At 38.6% G+C, this 14,457-nt stretch overlaps 2 protein-coding genes across 2 annotated transcripts; one reads left to right on the top strand and one right to left on the bottom strand.

The window, feature by feature from the left end:
* The first annotated feature begins 92 nt into the window (after nucleotides 1-92).
* Nucleotides 93-12,792, top strand: LOC115450565 (nuclear inhibitor of protein phosphatase 1). Its single transcript, XM_037441488.1, is given in 10 exon segments — nucleotides 93-263; nucleotides 697-911; nucleotides 1,106-1,139; nucleotides 1,141-1,212; nucleotides 2,196-2,298; nucleotides 2,760-2,843; nucleotides 3,836-4,046; nucleotides 9,773-9,875; nucleotides 10,505-10,596; nucleotides 11,419-12,792. Coding segments are annotated over 10 exon segments (1,041 nt in total). The 5' UTR covers nucleotides 93-234; the 3' UTR covers nucleotides 11,517-12,792.
* On the bottom strand, nucleotides 7,017-8,714 carry LOC119190190. Its single transcript, XM_037441499.1, has 2 exons — nucleotides 7,529-8,714; nucleotides 7,017-7,157 (listed from the first exon to the last, which is right to left on the bottom strand). The coding sequence occupies exons 1-2, from the start codon at nucleotides 8,489-8,491 to the stop codon at nucleotides 7,152-7,154; spliced, it is 969 nt and encodes a 322-aa protein (XP_037297396.1). The 5' UTR covers nucleotides 8,492-8,714; the 3' UTR covers nucleotides 7,017-7,151.
* Nucleotides 12,793-14,457: the final 1,665 nt, after the last annotated feature.

Below are 14,457 nucleotides of genomic sequence, written 5' to 3' on the forward strand. Positions count from 1 at the left end.
CTGTATTTACTATTTATCAAGGTACACCTTGATAAAGAAATATATTATCTACAAAGCGAGCGGAGAACGGGTAAAGACTAAAGACCATGACATTCAAATTCATTCATTCAGTTTCTAAGTCCCAATTGACGCGAAATTGGTGTTTCGCGAGATTTAATTTCAAATTAGCGCTTTATTATGTGATGTTTGGGTTTCTTATTCCTGTTTGAGCTCAATATTTACATTTATACGACCATGGCAAATCATTATGAAGTGCCCAACTGGTATGCAATATGTTAAAAAATCATATAACCCTACCGTTTCAAATTGTGCCGGCCGTCGCCTTTCGACAAATATGATAACATGATAATGTTTTATTAATTATGTTTATCGACTATTTATAAAACTCTGCAAACTTGTTTAAGCGACTGAATAAATTTTGTTAATTTCTCGCGGGAATTTATAGAATAATGAACAATTCTAATTGGTTTTTAACCTTCTTGAATTGGCGGTTTCTTTCCTTGTAATCTATATATAAATTTTGGTTCCTACTTGATTTTCGAAAATTATATTTTTTCTTGATAACCAAAAACACATGGCTGCTGTAACAGATTGGAGAACCTTATGTGTGTTGTAGTTTACCATAGATTTTGTTTCGGAAGCAGATTATCTTAAAAGAAATGATAGTTTGTCCCTAATCTTTTCTTTTTTCTTTAGGGCGGGCAAGCCACCAACCGGTCTTCATTTGGACGTCTTAAAAGGGGACAAGTTGATACAGAAGCTTATGATTGATGAGAAAAAATGCTATTTATTTGGACGCAATCCCCAAATGAATGACTTCTGCATAGATCATGCAAGTTGCTCAAGAGTTCATGCGGCTTTTGTTTATCACAAACACTTGAACCGAGCCTTTTTAGTTGATTTAGGGAGTAGTGAGTATGCAATTTAAATTAATTTAATATAAATTGAGAACATATCAGTAAATCATTAGTTTACGTTAGTGTGAAATTATAATAATGCAAACATTTTGACTACATCAGTTTTGAACCTTGATAGTCAGTTATTAAACATATATAATCTAGTTTATTTATTGTTAATTTTTCATACCCTATGAATTATTTTTTAGCTCATGGAACCTATATTGGACAGATGCGATTGGAGGCACAAGCCAACTCAGCTACCTATAGATTCATCCTTCCATTTTGGTGCTTCCACCAGAAATTATATTATAAGGTAAATTATTCAAATTGGAATATCATCTTTGCTGGCATCGTATTGTATATGCGATATAAACTGCAAAGTAAATGTCTTGGGTTCCTTCAAGAGGCCAGGTAGAGTGATATTGAGATATCTATTTGATATCAGACAAAATAATTGTGCCAGTTCAATGGCAACAGATTTGCTAGCCATTACAACAAATCAGGAAGCTGGAGAGTTCTTTTGTGAATAAAGGCTTTTGAATTGAAGAACTGATATATTGTAGCTGGCGTAATGTAGTCGTGTTTCACTTCTAACTGTCATTTACAGTGTGCTGTGCCAGATTTTATTTAAAATCATTCAGCAGTTTACGTATTTACTTCTAGCATGCAAATCTTTTACATTAGGGACCAGTTATGCCAAAACATGCAAACCTACAAATTATCAAAAAATAAGTTATTGATATTTAACATGTAATTAATCTAAATACTTTACTGTTCAACAAAACATTCCAAAAAAAAATATATTTGACACCTAAGTATGTGTGAAATTCACTCAAATATTTTTATACATCGAAAAGACCAGCTGTAACAAATAACAATCCATAAACATAGTTTGAAAGTAGTACATTTTGGCATAACTTGGTCCATTTATAGCAGGGGTGGCCAACTTGGTAAGACCCAAGATCAACTTTTCACTGATGATACTCTGTGCGATCTACCAAGCTACATACATCTTGAAATCTTAAATGAAACAACATAGTTCATTACATAATTTATTATTATTTTGATTAAAAAATGCTACAAGACAATGCGTGCGGCAGTTAGTGATCAGGTATGTTGAGCGGTCTGTTCTACGTATTTATATTTTTGCCTTGCCACGATCGACTGGACTTGTTGTCGCGATCGAACAGTCGATCGCGATCGACCGGTTGGCCACCCCTGATTTATAGTATTGTAAATATTGATAGCAGGATTTGGACTATTTAAAGCAGTGTTCTCTGCAAATTGTTTTGTTAGAGAGAGGCCGACTGGTAATGCACGAGGTATTATGGAAGATTTGCCGAACACAGAGACGGAGGGTGCGTTATTAGGCTTGCCTGAAACTCAGACTGAATTAGATGTGAGTATTGTTTACTGTAATTTGCTGATGTTAAGATATAGTTTATATCTGCCCGGATAGCAACCACTGTGCTGTTAAAATCACACACACACGTGAGTGTGTCGCGTTTCGGGATCGGCCTGTGTATATACAACAGGTTGGCATAATTATGGCGATTGCCGAGGTGCAATTATCACTGCAGTTGACATTCTATTGGACCCCACTTCACTTACTATCAAATGCAGTGGGGTTACACGTACCTTATAAAAGAAAACAAATGTATTGTAATATCTGTCTGCACTGTTTTTACGTGTTAATAAAAAAATATTCGTGTAAGAAATTTCGTATTTTTAAAAGCTTTTATTCAAAATTTAATAGATATAGAAATATGATTATATCATTAATTTCATAATTAAAATGCCACTAAGATTGTTGATTCTATGCATCTCTTAATAAAAATGATATGTTAATTTAATTTTCAGAATTTAACAGAGTTTAACACAGCGCATAATAGGAGAATTTCCATGTTGGGAATATCTACAGAAGATGGCAGCGATGTGATGAAGGTGAGATCTTGAATTGTTGATAAATTACCTTTAAAATGTGATTGTATAACATCACAATATAATACACGAAAGTCGATGTCTCATTCGATAGTTTGTGACTTTTCAAATGTTGTGGATTATAAAATCAATTTAACTGTTTATTGCACTTGCGTCATTGTAATTCTGAAGGTGATTATACAGGGTAAATTTTTGACATAGCATTTCTAAATGAAACCACATACTTATCTACTTGGAAATAACACTTTACATTAAGTTACCTGAGCCGTAGATGTAAAATAAAAAAGTGTAAATTAATAGATGATTTTTGGCACAATATCAGCAAAGGTATGTGGTTTCATTTAGTAACGCAATGTCAAAATGACCCCCTATTATTATAAATAAATTACCAAGAAAGGTAAATGGTTTTAGAACATTGCAATATATAAATGAGAATTTTGATACTAAAAAACCTTTATAGGCACAGATAATTTGGATTATTACTAAAGTGCAAAATATTCCAAAATTTAGTAAATATAATTATTAAAAAGCTTGCCTCCATGAGTACTATGCAAGAACTATCAATTTTACGTTCAGCGAATAAGTTCTTGTAAAAACCCGATATTACAATAATTCATGTCTATAAAATATAGTTATAATAAGTCATCTAACATCTTACAATCTATTATGTGTAATAAAATTATTTCACATAATCGATTGTAAGATGTTATCCATATCCATGATGCACCTACCTTTTTTATCTCTGCACCACCCTTAGGTTGACTGGGAGAGAATGCCTTTGGCATTAAGTCCGCCGATATACATGTATGTATATGAAGTGTAAATAAATAAATAAATAAATGTTAGAATGTTAAATACCAATCTGCCCCATGACCATGAAGGCTTGTAGTCTTCGAAATATCGGGAGGAAATAATAATATAACATTCGTAAATAGTTTCATATCAATGTCAAACATTCGCGTAAACTTAAGAAATCATTTATTTTCTTCTCGCAGCCGCCCACTGGCACCAAGAGGTCAGCATCCATGCCAAGTGGTATGGCCAAGAAACAAAAGCGAAACGTCTCGTTTAACGAAGAGGTGGACATCATCAATCCGGAAGACATAGACCCCACCATCGGCCGGTTCCGGAACCTGGTCAAGTCGACCATAGTGCCCAACCCCAACTCGGCGCCTAGGAAGCTTAAATTACAAGGCGCTGATGACAGTGAGTATGACAACTTTAATCTAATATGTGATAACTGTAATGTATCTTAGCAAGGAGCACAATGAAACGCGTGTATTCTATTCGACCATTTATTGCGGACTGCCAGATTACCCTCATTAATACAATATTCATTCTTATACATATCTAAAGCTAACTATACTACACTCCTCCTCACTATTTTATTACCCAGTATAACAGTAGTGAACTGACGATAACACCTTACAACTTACATTATATACTTGATGACACATTAACATGATATTTATAAAGGTTAAATTCTTAATTTAGTTTATAGATCTCATTGCTTATTGCCTAAATCTTTACCACCGTTATGCCTTATAATTAATATTTTTATTAAGCCTACATTGTCTGATTGGGCGCGCTTGAGGCGGTACCGGTATGGATGGCGACGGTGACGACAATTTATTTTGCGTCTCATGGGAGCTCTCCTCAACTTCGATGGACGGAGACGGGTCTTGAGCTCGCGGCAGCGTCCACCGGCGCCTCCGGCTGCCCCACCGTGCTCTCCACCGGCGGCTCGTCGGAAGGTCCCGACTCACGTCGCGCAGAACCTGTCGGAATTACAAGCGAACCTCTTGTCCTACGCCTTAGTTGATCGATGTGTCTATGTACCTGTTTATTATTACTATCCTGTACTTTAAAATCATTATGACCGTTTGATTCCACTATTTTCCCGGTCGACCACTTTTCGCCTTTCATATTATATTGACGAAACCAGACATCATCCCCCACTCTAATTTTTCTTTCTGTACCTATTGACCCCTCAACTTGTCTCTGTTGGACTTGTTTTACTTTAAGTTCTCGATCCGGTTTGAACACGTCCAGCCTAGTACGTATTCGCCTCCCTAACATGAATGCAGACGGACTTGCCCCTGTAGTACAATGTTCAGTATTTCTATAGTACATTAAAAATGTATTTAAAGCCCTTTCTACGTTCCTGTTTTCGGAAATCGCTTTCTTTATAACATTCTTCAATGTTTTAACTGCGTTTTCAGCGGCCCCATTCGACGATGGATGGTATGGCGCCGTGAATATGTGATATATGCCATCGTTTCTAACAAATTGTGCAAATTCACCACTTGTAAACGGTGGCCCATTATCGGAGACGATTTGCCTCGGTAAGCCCCACCTACTCCATAATTCACTTAACCTAGCTATTGTGCAACTTGCCGCCGTACTTGTCACGGGGCATACCTCTATCCATTTAGACGTTGCATCGACAACAACTAAGTATGTTTTACCGGCTATTGGGCCCATAAAATCTAAATGCAACCTAGACCAGGTCCTGACCGGCCAAGGCCATGGGCGTGGTGCTGCGCGGGCGGTGCATCCGATTGTGCTGCACAAACCTCACACGTGCGACACTCTCTTTCTACCGCCTCGTCGATGCCGGCCCACCATACGTAACTGCGCGCTAAAGCCTTGGACTTCACGATGCCCATGTGTGGTTCGTGAATTATTTTTAATACCTGTTTTGACATCTTTCCGGAATCACTACTCTATGTCCCCACATTATACAGCCTAACTCCTCGTATAATTCCGTTTTTCTGTTAAAGTACGGTTGCAAATTTAAAATACCACATTTTTCCGGCCATCCGTCGCGGATGTAACTAAGCACTCTCCCCAAGACCGGATCTTTTTCCGTTTGTTTTTTGATTTCATTATATTCTAGCAACATACCATCCTGAGCGAAGTGAAGGTATGTTTGTTCCGGAATTAATTCCTCTATTCCATTATGATCCCCATAACTGACAGGAAGACGCGACAACCCGTCCGCGCAGTTTTCGTTTGTCTTTATATATTCTATGTCGTAATTGTAAGCAGATAGTATAACCGCCCATCTCTGCATCCTACTTGCAGTCATCGTAGGTATACCCGTTTGAGGGCCAAAAATGGAAACCAGTGGTTTGTGGTCCGTACGTAATGTAAATTTCCTTCCGTAAATATATTGATGAAATTTCCGCATACAGAATATAATGGCTAACGCCTCGCGATGGATCTGTGAGTAATTCTTTTCAGCAGGAGTGAGTGATCGTGACGCATATGCCACGGGCCGCTCCCCGTGGGGTCCTGACTGTGCTAGGACTCCCCGACCCCCACGGACTAGCATCGCAAGTAACTATGAGTGGGCTCTTAGGATCATAATGCGCCAATACCGCAGTCCCCGTTAAGGCATCTTTAATCTCCGCAAAAGCGCATTGGCACTCTCTACTCCACTTCCACTCTACCCCCTTACGTAATAAGTTATTTAATGGTACTAACAACGAATTAAAATTTCTTATAAATTTTGAAAAGAAATTTACTGTGCCCAGAAACGAACGTAACTCGCTAATATTTTTGGGCGTCGGAATCTGACGTATAGCTTTAATTTTTGACATATCTGCTTTGACCCCATCTTTGGATATGACATAACCTAAATATGTAACCTCATTTACCAGAAATACGCATTTTTGTCTCTTTAGTTTTAGCCCATTATCCGACAACTTTTGCAAAACTAATTCGAGTGCTTGCAAATGTTCCTCCTTAGTTTTACCTCCTATTATAACGTCATCTAAAAATACTTGCACATTTGGAATATTACCTAATAACTTGGTCATTATTCGTTGAAAAATTCCTACACTTGAAGCTAACCCATAAACCAATCTGTTATAACGGAACAACCCGCGGTGTGTGTTAATTACCGTGTATTTCTTAGAGTCATCCAACTCGACCTGGTTATACGCCTGTGACAAATCAATTTTACTAAAAAATTGTGCCCCATTAAGTCCTACAAGCACGTCTCCAATTCTCGGCAAAGGATAACGATCGATCAACAAGGCTGGATTAAGTGTCGCTTTATAATCCGCACAAATTCGCAACGTACCGTCTGCCTTGTTTACCGGCACCAATGGTGATGCCCAGTCGGAGCAGTCCACAGGCTCGATAACGCCGGCACGCAGCATTGCATCTAGCTCCGCGTCTATGCGTTCGCGCAGTGCGTAAGGTACAGGCCGCGCACGATGAAACACCGGCGTCGCTCCGTCCCGCACACGCAGCGTCGCCTTGCCTCCCGTGTACCGCCCCAATCTACCGTCAAATAGCGCCTCATATCTGCCAAGAATATTTCGAATTGTATTATTTGTTTGTAAATTATTTAGGCTGTTATTATCATGACAACTAAATTGAGGTATCCTTATTTCTAGTTCGGCCAACCATTGCCGTCCTAATAGAGATGTATTGCCGTTATTAATTATAAACAATACTAATTGCTTTTCTCGATTCAAGTATCGAACTCGTGGCCTGATAATACCCAGTGGTTTAATTTTAGTGCCATCATAAAATCTTAATATTGTGTCATCTTCCAGAATAGGTAAATGGGAAAAATATAGTTTATATGTGTCATTATTAATACATGAGATGGCTGTACCCGTATCCACCTCCATATTTATCACTTTACCCTCAACATAAATCGGTAAACTCACTGCTTTATAACTGTCCAGTCCCATAAGGTTTAAATTTTCCACAATGTTTTCCTCCTCCTCGTCGCTCGTCTCCCGGTCAGCGTCATTGTAATGAAAGCCTTCCTTCTGTCTCTCACGACGATCCGTGACTACTCCTCGCGACAGTTTGCCATCATCCCATGAGCAAACTCGTCGCAAGTGTCCAATATGCTTACATAGACTGCATCTGTAATCCCGAAAGCGACAGTCTGCATACACATGGTTCGTAGCTCCACAAGCCGCACAGTTCGCCCGGCTCCCACGTTCGTACGTCGTAGCCGCGCCGGCTGTAGTGAATGTCGGGCGCATGCCGGCCGACCGGCGGCGACCGCGCAGCCGCCCGCCCCCGCCGCCTCGCCTCGATTGCATAAGTGTATGTACCGCACTCGTCTTGTTGGACCCCGTCTCGTTTGTTGATGCAGCACTCTCCACCACTGCCGCATCCCGCTCCGCCGCCTCCAACGAGGTAGCTAACTTAACGGCTTCCACGAAAGTCACTGAGTCATCTTCACCGAATAACCGTTGCCTGATGACGTCACTCTTAAGTCCACATACAAACTGGTCCCGTAGATTTTCATTCAAATTAGCTGCAAACTTACAATTCCGAGCTAATTTTTTCAATTCCGCGACGTAAGCTGCTATATCCTCCTCCGCTCCTTGTCTTTTCTGACGAAAACGAAACCGCTCCGCTAACGACGACGGCGTAGGTTGCAGATGATTACGCATCATATCAACCACTACCTGGTAAACTAAATCCGAGGGTTTGTTTGGACTAGCTAGGTTGACTAGTAACTCATATGCTTCGTCCCCCATGGTAGCAATCATCGTCGGCAGTTTCAAGTCATCCGTTATCTTGTTCACTTTGAAATACATATCCAATCTGTCAATGTATGACGACCACTGTCCCGTTTGAACATCGAACTCACTCAATCGGCCTATCGACATATTGTCAGATTGTCCACTAGCCACGGTATAAATTCTACAAAATAACACAGCGAGTTAAAAGTATCCTCGTCGCCACTGTAATGTATCTTAGCAAGGAGCACAATGAAACGCGTGTATTCTATTCGACCATTTATTGCGGACTGCCAGATTACCCTCATTAATACAATATTCATTCTTATACATATCTAAAGCTAACTATACTACAATAACTAGGTTAGGTTTGCAACAAAACTTGTTGAAGGTGAATTAAGTGAGCAAGTTTTACTATAAGATTCACGGCTTTTACCACCGAAGAGTAGGCGGAGGCGTAACTCGTGCACCCATTTTCCTTCGTACGTATTCTGTCCTGTGACTTGATAGGAGGAGAGCCTATTGGGTAATCAAGCACAGATTCCAGACTTCAGGCTGATACTGAGTAGTAGATCGATATCACTACTCGACCTGAGGTTTTAACCCGAAAGCCAGTCTGGGGCATAAAAGCCTAAACCCTATAGAAACACACACACACACACTTGTGCACTATAATATTTCCTACTTGGCTGATCTCCGTCAAGATTGGCCGTGGTGGTCGAAACTTTGTTAGGAATTACCATGTGTAGAGACACTAGCTGACCCGGCGAACTTTAAACCGCCTAACAGTCCACATATTGACATTAATATTTGTACTATACTAACGTCACTCAATTGTTTTGCCTTCCCGGAACCCCTTCACTAACACTTAAACTTTATGGTATGGTGTTAAAGTTCAAATTTACTTTTAAGTATTATTACGAATCTTTTGTATGGGAATATAGAAAAGTGTTGTTTTTAGACTTTTTCAGGCAATTTTAAATTTTTCTCTCCGTAAGATCCATCCTCGTACTGCAAGGAATATTATAAAAAAAAGAATTAGAGAAATCGGTTCACCTGCTCTCGAGATTTGCGCTTAGTAAGACATTCAGCGATTCATTTTTATATAATAGACTGCCTCGGTGGCGTAGTTGTATTGCACGTCCGGTACAATAGCGCTCTGAGGTCCTGGGTTCGAATCCCGGGTCGGGCAGTGATATTTGGGTTTTTCTGCTCAGTATCAGCCCGGAGTCTGGAATTTGTGCCCGATATGGCGATAGGCTCGCCCCCTATCACATCATGGGACGGAACATACTTGGCGAAAAGTGGGTGCCCTAGTTGCGCCTCTGCATACCCCTTCGGGGATAAAATGCGTGATGTTATGTATGTAGATATGCCCAGCCCTAGGACATATACAGTGCTGGCTAATATAATATTTTTTACAATTCCCAGGTCAGCATCACCACTCCCTGCGTTTGCAAGAGATATCGCGCGGCAGCAATCTGTATTCGGATTTGCCCGCGCCCAGCTCACATCTCAGTCTAATTGGTGCAAGGTAAAATATAATTCGTTTGATTAATAATGCAATACATTGTTTGAAACTCTTGCGCACGGCCCTGTTCACATTGTGGGATTAAATTTTTTATTTAGGAAATTAGGTAAATAGGTACAATGTGCTTAAGTAACATAGATTTCGCCATCTGCTTTTGGAGCATATTATAAATATTTAATTAAAAAAAAATATAAATAAATAACAAAATATTTTTATATGTATTATATTTTTAAATTATTATAATTAAATGAATTAATCCTTGCTTAAAAATACTTTTATATTTATAATGCATGCATAAATAGAATTGTCACTTAAATAAAAATGTTTATAACGATTACCTATTCTAATTACTTTTGTAAAATGCAACATCTCTTTTCACTTTTTTTCAATTGTCTGGGTTCATTGTTTATAATTTGTCGTGTCGTGAAATAAAAGGCTTTTTATTTATATTTTTAAATTCTATTTGCCTCTGTTCAATTCTCTGACCATTATTTCAACCCTCTGAAACATATATATGAACATACAGTATAGATAATTTTATTTCGCCAATAGTGAAGACTAGAGTCGTGTGCAAAATGAATTAATGCTTAGACTTAAAATTATATTTAAATAATATTGTATATGTTGTTTAGACTCGGCTTGTCGTTACCGAATCCGGCGCCTGATGTGGAGCTGGAGGGACCCGAGCCGCATCTCAACGTACACCCGCCGTTACCGCATGCAGGTAAATATTATTGCATAAAATCACTACATAGTATAAAACATAGTCGCTTTCTCTGTCCCTATGTCCCTTTGTATGCTTAAATCTTTAAAACTACGCAACGGATTTTGATGCGGTTTTTTTTAATAGATAGAGTGATTCAAGAGGAAGGTTTATATGTATAATAACATCCATTAAATAGTGGAGAAATACTGTTTTTTGTTATGTTATACCCGTGCGAAGCCAGAGCGGGGGCCGCTATGTTTTTATATACAACGTTCACAGTTTTTCTGTAGTGTATTTATTATCAGCATTGCACCCGTGCGAAGCCGGGGCGGGTCGCTAGTTAATAATACGGCATAATTGTGTTGACAGCCGAGCTTCACCGCTCGGTGTCATAATGCGTGCCACTGCTGATCCTGTCTTACAGGAGTTGTAGTGGTGGGTGTGAGGGCGGGAAAGTCTCTGTGTCGAAATCATTTCTAGTCAGTCGACATTCTGTTAGACTCCACTCGATTTACCATCAGGTGCAGCCGATCACTTTGTCATGCACGTTTAAAAAAATGTGTAGTCGCTGAGAAAACATTTATTGTAATCATTTACAATCTATAACAACACCATTTGTATAGAATTTTATAGTTTAAGGTTGAAATTTGAAAAAAAAAATAAGTTTGAAGCTGACGTGTGGTCAATACAGATTGAGCAACTTTATGAGAATATGCTGTCTTGTAATTTTTTTTGGCAATCATAATTATGTATCCTGCAACACATTGTCGATAGTTAATATTACAACTTTGCATATTTTTTTTTGTTTTATTAACCATCATATATGCATAATTTTTACAGCATCAGAAGAAGCCGGTCCTTCAAGCGAGCCTAGGAAGAAGAAATATGCGAAGGAAGCCTGGCCTGGAAGGAAGCCTGCACTTATACCGGGTGTATGAAAATTAATATATAAACATAGTGATAAGTGACTGCCGTGGACAGTTTGTGTTTTATATGTGAATGAAATAAGGAATATATAATAACTACAGATGGAAAGCAGAAGATGGAATTTTATTCAGAACAGTTGCCAACTCAGGTGTTCTAAATTCAAAGGATATTTGAAATTAACGGCCATTTTTGATAAGCGATTCTAATTTTAATCTTGGCTCTGATCCCGAGAATGGACCAATCAGAATCCGTTATTTGTAGGCGTCAAAAATACTGGATTCGGATTGGTCCATTTTTGCGATGGATCGAAAAAAATTAGGATCGTTTATTGGAAAAAGGGGGGTGAGTGGATAAGCCTCTAAAAATATTTTTTTTTACGATACCGATATTGGGTCGTAATTTGTTTTTTTTTTACAATATATGTGTATATGTACTACATTTTCACCATTTACCTTGTTCGTAAATAACAATCATGGCTGTTATTACATGTTCCTGAAAATAAAAATTGCAGTGCGTCGCTGAAATGTTACTATCCATCCATGCAAAGAATTTTGTGTGTATTTCCAATATTTTATCTGTGCATTGCATGTCCTGTTGTAAAACTAAAACTAATTGTTGAGCTGACCCAACAGTGAGATAATGGCAGGTGATTGACATGTGGGTCTAGTGTGCCGCTGCGAATTGTCAATATTGCATTAGTATGGAGGATCCGATTTTTTTTGTGTTTAGGCGTCCATGCAGTCAATATGGGGGAAACCTGCAAATGGTATTATTGTCTCGGTTTAAAGACTGCAGGGATGGAGAGTGGGAACTGGGGAAGGATGGGAGCTTTCGAAAATAGGGAAGAAGTGTTCGCAGGTCCTTATAAGTCTCAATTTGAATTGACAATTACGAGGCTGCAATAAATGTCCCCCTTGCAAGGGCGTGCATTCGGTGGACCGACCTGAAGTTAGGTGCGTTATCTACATCTATCACTCGCTAGTCAGAAACAATGGCTATGTTCAGTACAGACAAAAAATTTACAAACTGAATGAAGAGAAATAAAGGGATGAATGGGGTGAATCGTTCTTGTAATGAGAGTAATGAATCGATTGCTTAATATAAAAGCATAGTTATTGCAATTTACACAAAGAATTGTCAATTAGATAAGAGTAAGAATAAATATGTAATTCGTCCCATTTAACAATATTATGGTCATGCGCGCCATCATTCCTATTCACCCCCAGTTGACGGTATACTATATAGTTATCTATATGGCTTTTATGTGGAGGCACGCAGTACCCAAAAGGAAATTTCGAAAACATCGAAAAAATTGCCATTAAAAAATACATTGTGTTGGTAAAAATATGGACTTAAATTTTCAAGAATTTGCGTGCCCCAAAACAGAAGTAGAAGAAGGCCTGGTTATGTTTATTTTTTGACTGGCCTGAAGTTGGTAATTAACAACACATAAACTTGTCTTGTCTTTTAAAGAATATAAATTTAACCATAGTTGTACAAATTACTAAGACTCAGATATATTAAGAATAATATATGTAAGAGATCACACTGGTGATAAAATATAAATCACAAAGCGTAGAGACATGATTTAGTAGGTTTGAAGTCGCTTGGAATTCAGCCAAGCCTGCTTTGGAGTAGCTATGGATTTTTCTAGAGGGGATGGAGTGGGGGGTAGCGGTAGCAAAAAGATCCCTGAATTCAATGGAAGGTCTAAGCCGCGCGAGGCAACTGTAAGCGTAAAGCTTTTTCTAAGATGGGCTCCGTCCACCCTTGCCCCCCTTAGCAAGCAGGTTTGGCGCAATGTGGTACGAATTTCAATCCCGCGCCATTAACTGCCTCAATAAACAATCCAAATCTTAATCCGCGATCCGATCCCGAGGCTAAGCTAATCAGAATAAGGCATTAGTTGGCATGTCAAAAAATACTCTGGTCCGTTATTTTGGAATTGTAAATTTCTGATAATTTTCTTGCTCGAATCGAATCCAAAAATTAGCTCGCTGTTATGCTGTTAGGGTGCGGTCGTAACGCCTCCGCGTCACTTTAACAGTGTGATCACGATCTTACAACAGGCTTTCCAGTCAAGTTATATGTTAATAATTACCCACTAAAATCATGTCTCTATGTGTAATATAACCAGTGTATAACAGTGGATTTCAATAAACGATAACATCAGATTAATCACAGAAATAAACCAGTTAAAATAAGTCGTTTGTAAGCATGTCAACCAAATTCTATTCTCATCGGTCCTTTTTTAGGATCAATCCAAAGATAAGGATTGGGATTGTTCATTGAAACCGATTGTTGTGAATAAAATAAATGGTTTTAATTAAATGTAAGATATACATTGCGCACTTTGTTGCGGTTTACAGTCACTGTTTTATACAAACACAGTATTGTGTTATGATTTTAGTTAACAATAAAAATATGATAATAAAAATGTATTATGTTAAAGTGTAGTTTATTTTGCTCTATTTTATTTTCATTTCTATAAACTCGCCCTTTATCATATGATGGGATGGAAATCGGTATACACAAGATGGAAAGTCCTAAGTCAAAGTATCTCTTATGGCATTGATTCCCGAAATGGTCCAGGGGAGATAAGACGGGGGTCTATGTTGGCGTGACCAAAAAATGGGGGTTCGTAATTCGTAAGCGGGGATCCACGAAAATTCATCTGGTGTGATAGTAAAGAGCTAAAATGTTACCTAGACTTGGCCTATTAGGGAGATAATATTGATAGAGGGCGTAAGGCACGGTGACCCCAACATCACTGTCCAGTCGCACCCCCGAAGGCTGGACTAGTGGTAATGACTTTCTCCGTGAATCCAAAAAAGGTCCACCGGAACCACCAAATTTTAAAAGTGGTCTAAGAAAAAATTGTTTGGGAACCTCTGTCTTAAGAAAAAAAGGCATAACTGTCAAGTGCGTATTTCTATCTTACATATATAATAT

This window comes from Manduca sexta, chromosome 4, assembly GCF_014839805.1.
Source record: "Manduca sexta isolate Smith_Timp_Sample1 chromosome 4, JHU_Msex_v1.0, whole genome shotgun sequence".
Lineage (NCBI taxonomy): Eukaryota > Metazoa > Arthropoda > Insecta > Lepidoptera > Sphingidae > Manduca > Manduca sexta.